Source organism: Cariama cristata, unplaced genomic scaffold, assembly GCF_000690535.1.
Source record: "Cariama cristata isolate BGI_N322 unplaced genomic scaffold, ASM69053v1 scaffold10152, whole genome shotgun sequence".
NCBI lineage: Eukaryota > Metazoa > Chordata > Aves > Cariamiformes > Cariamidae > Cariama > Cariama cristata.
In genome coordinates this window covers 10617-14711 of record NW_009603257.1, presented here as the reverse complement: position 1 = coordinate 14711, position 4095 = coordinate 10617, and the positions used below count along the sequence as shown (strand labels likewise).

General features: G+C 42.5%; 1 protein-coding gene across 1 annotated transcript in view; it reads right to left on the bottom strand.

Moving 5' to 3' along the window:
* Positions 1-712: 712 nt before the first annotated feature.
* The window catches only part of LOC104157680 (A disintegrin and metalloproteinase with thrombospondin motifs 12-like), a 7805-nt gene continuing 4422 nt past the window's right edge, over positions 713-4095 (bottom strand). Inside the window, exons 2-3 of the mRNA XM_009695106.1 lie at positions 3219-3372; positions 713-1077 (exon numbers count right to left, since the gene is read on the bottom strand). Of these exons, the coding sequence (XP_009693408.1) occupies positions 842-1077; positions 3219-3372 (390 nt within the window). The 3' untranslated portion in view covers positions 713-841. The remainder of the gene's footprint in view (positions 1078-3218; positions 3373-4095) is intronic.

The following is a 4095-nucleotide window of genomic DNA, read 5'->3' as shown; positions in this document are numbered from 1 at the left end:
GTGGGCTTACACTCTACTAGGAGATACTGGATTAAATGATAGCTCGATCACTGAATATTGGTGTGAATTACAATCTATCTATTCAGGTGGTAGATGCAAATAGTTTTGCTTTCATAGTACCAAGAAATGTTGCTTAAAACGTATTTGGGAACTTAACATCCCATATTTGGTGGGGTTTTCAGGTTACACCAAGACATCTGTAGCAGAAGAAAATGACCAGGACAGGCTATTGCTGAGGTATCCTTTAGAGGTTCAGTCAAGTACTAAATGAACATTTTTTCTTTTGAAAAACCCAATGTTTCAATTTGGCCTGCATATCATAATCAGTTATTATAAAACTCTGCTTTTAAATTTATGAAGTGAGCAAACAATTTAGAGAAACACTGCCACTTCACCTTGATTCCTAAAAACAGAAAAGTGAGTAAGCACAGAGAGTTGTGGCCCACAGTGCAGGTCTGTGTCTGCTGCCCTGTCAGCTGCCTTCACTCAGCACTCTTGGGTAAGTGGTGCTGCTATTCCAAGCGGGTTTTGGAAAAGAGGTGGAAGAAAGAACATGTAAAACATTAATTTAAAAAAATTTTAAAAATTCTTGCAAGCTTGTTTCTAGCCTCTATGCATGCCTAACAAGTACTAGCTGCTGGTACATTGCAAATTATGCTACAAATTTTGGACTATTACAGAGAAAAATTTGAAGCAGTAAATTAGGACTGATAACCCCAAGGGATGTGTTTTCCCAGTTTTGATCACAGATTTCCATTTATGTTGGATGGTTCAGAAAAAAAAGAAGGAACGTAAAACCTGTAAACAGCAGCCCTACTCAAAGCAACTAGATAAAAAACAGCTAGGGCCGAGCAGCTTGGTTGTTGTTTTCTTGGTTTTGAGGTGATTTTCTTCTAGATTTAGTGTAATTTTGTTGTTTGAGGCCTCGCTGATCCCAGTATCTTGCTTTGTTACGAATTCGGGGCTGACTACACGTGAAGCAGCACTGAATCTGTATTGACGGCAGCAAGCACTTGCCGATGCCTTTCAGTCTCTGGCAGAAGTGAACCGACAGTTGGTCTTTGCTGCAGGGTACCCCTATGGTGGAGAAGATGAGAAGAATTAGCTGTATTTTGCTGACAAATTATCTGTAATTCTAGAATTTTAAACTGCTTTATTCCAGACAGTCATGCCTGTGGAGGCTCTCATTTATGGTGGTTTTCTCTTCCTCTGTATTACAGGTCAGCTTGATCCACCTGAAATTTTAGGACTTTTAAGTGAACAGGTCCTATTAAACTTCACACAACCTTCTGTCTTGGAAAATACAGCACTCTTTTATTACTGCTCAGTGAGGCTTTACTTTTGCAGCAGACATACCTGATCTATGTTTTTCACTTTAATGTCTCTGCTTTTAAGAACTCATAGAAGGTCTACCAACAATGATTTGTGAGTCTGATAGTTTTGCGTTCTTATAATACTGCATTTAAGACAAGTGCCACGGGCTGGCAGTGTGCTGCAGAGCCATGCAGGGCAGGCAGAAGAGCATAGACAAGGAATGTGCAACTACATGTTCAGCTTGACTACACTTCAATTTCTACAGCACCAGAATAAGCCAGGGACTGCTAATGTACGTATTATGGTCCTGATAGGTCTGTGGTAGCTTTAATAAACTGAGATGTGTCAGATTTACTTAGATATTACAAAATGGGGATCCTGAGCTGTGAGAAGAGATGGCTAGGGGGAGCGTCAAGGTTTGCAAAAGCAGGAAAGTGGTGGATTAGCTGAATGCAAGGCTGTTGTTTGGCAAATCTCTCAACACTAGAACTAGGGAAACTCAATGAAACTAGTATAAAGGTAGTTTAAACAGATAAAAGCACTTCTTTTCACAGCAGGCTGTGAACATCTGGAACTTGCTGCCACAGAAGAAGGTGGCAGCAGACAGCATTGCAGGGTCAAAAAGGGATGCAATATATTAATGGAAAAAATTCCATAAATTTAAACTAAAAGGCACTAAAAGAGGTGCCTTTAATAGTCCTAATATGTCAGTTGGAAATGCTGGAGGAACAGCATGGAAATGAATCACAGGAAAAGACTAAAATACTGTATTCTCCCTAAGTAGCATTTTCTAATGCCATTGTTGGAGGCACAGTATTGGGCTGCACGGACCACTGGTCTACTCAGTAGGGCATTTCTTAGGTTTCAGTGGCCCCTTGAGCCAGTTTATTCACAGAAAGAACTATGACTAATCTGTGTAGGTCGTATTTATCTGAGTGTCTTTTGAACATGAGGGACAGGAGATAAGCAGACCAATTCAACCCTAGGGCAAAAGATGTGCTAAAGACCTTTGAGCAGCAGGAGTGAAGCATCACTTTCAAGTGTATGCCAGATCTGCACTGCCCTCAGGAGTCAACCTCTTGTCTCATTGCCAGAGTGGACCCTTATTGCTGACTTCCTAAGAGGGAAGAATCTTCCTCTAAAAGGCCTTTAAAAGCTCTTCCAGAAGGACTCTGAGCTGCTGCTGTTCTTACTTGAGTGCACCTGCTGGATACAGCAGCACACAGACTACAGATAAAGATACCCTTCTGTAAGCTTCTTCCCCCTCCTGCACTTCTTTTCTGGGCTATTAACCATCTACACAACTGGGCTCCTGGGCCCTTGAATGACAGAGGTACAGAACACCCTGAGGCACAAGAGGACTTCTCTCCACCTCTCCATTTTGGAGACAGTCTCACCCTGTAGGACACTGAATTCATAGTGCCAAGACTGTATCTGGGTTCACCACCAGTTAGATTTTTCTTACAGTGTTTGTCTCGCTTGCACTCCCAGTCCAGAATTTGCAGTTCCCATAGGGGTATCTATCTTAAGAAATGGCAATGGCCAAAATATCTGTTTGGACTCACAGCATGACCTTCCACAGCCCTCAAAGCAGCCTGTGAGTTACCTAAAACAGGTCAACGCAAGTAGAACTATTCATTTAGTTGTGGCATCATAAATTAGGGATGCATGCTCAGCGAACTGCATTCCCCATGACGGCAACACAAGGCCAGCAGGCTGGAGAACATGACAATATGATTCTGCCAATAGTGCAGCTGAGCAGTAGCAGGTTAGGCTGACCTATAATTACTGAGCCCATAGTATTCACAACAAGTTGATAAATTGGGTCAACTCCCAATTTTTGCAGAATCTCAGCACAAATGGAAAGCTTTTGGAAACTGTCTGATGCAGGGGTATTATCATACCTGTACTTTTCCTGCACTCTTGCAGATTGCATTTCTGATACTCTGTGGGCTTGGGTTTATCCACACACATACTGTCATCTTCAGTCTCATTAGTTTCTATATTCATGCACTTCACAGTTCTTTGCTGAATGCCCCCTCCACAAGAAACGGTACACTGAAAGAGAGTAATTTTAACATATATAAAAGTTTTTTACATGGAAATTGTGTAATATGCCAGTATTTGAGCTGTAAAGTGATGGGAAGCTAAAAATGCCATATGATCCGGAACCAATGACACTGAAGTACTTTGTGTACTGTACTCTCCATCCAGACACCTCCATGGTGCATTGTGGCCAGATTTGGCAGGGTAGAGTGGAGGGGTAAATAGTATAAATACAGCATCTTGGAATGTGTAACCAGGGTGAGAGGACTGTTTTCTGCGGAGAAGGATGAGGATGATCTGAAATGCCAGTTCTACAAAGTAAGATAGTAGTAACTCATCCTCCTAAATAAATTGGCTGCTTGCAGCTTAGATAGGTGGACTCTTCAATGGGTAAAAAACTGGCTGGATGGCTGGGCCCAGACAGCTGTGGTCAACAGAGCTAAATCCAGTTGGCAGCCAATTACTAGTGGTGTTCCCCAGGGCTCAGTTTTGGGGCCGGTGCTGTTCAACATCTTTATAGATGATCTAGATGAGGGGATTGAGGGCACCCTCAGTAAATTTGCAGATGACTTCAAGTTGAGTGTGAGTGTTGATCTGCTGGAGGGTAGAGAGGGTCTGCAGAGGCATCTGGACAGGCTGGATCAATGGGCTGAGACCAACAGCATGAGGTTCAACAAGAACAAGTGCTGGATCCTGCACTTCGGCCACAAAACCCTGATGCAGCGTTACAGGTTG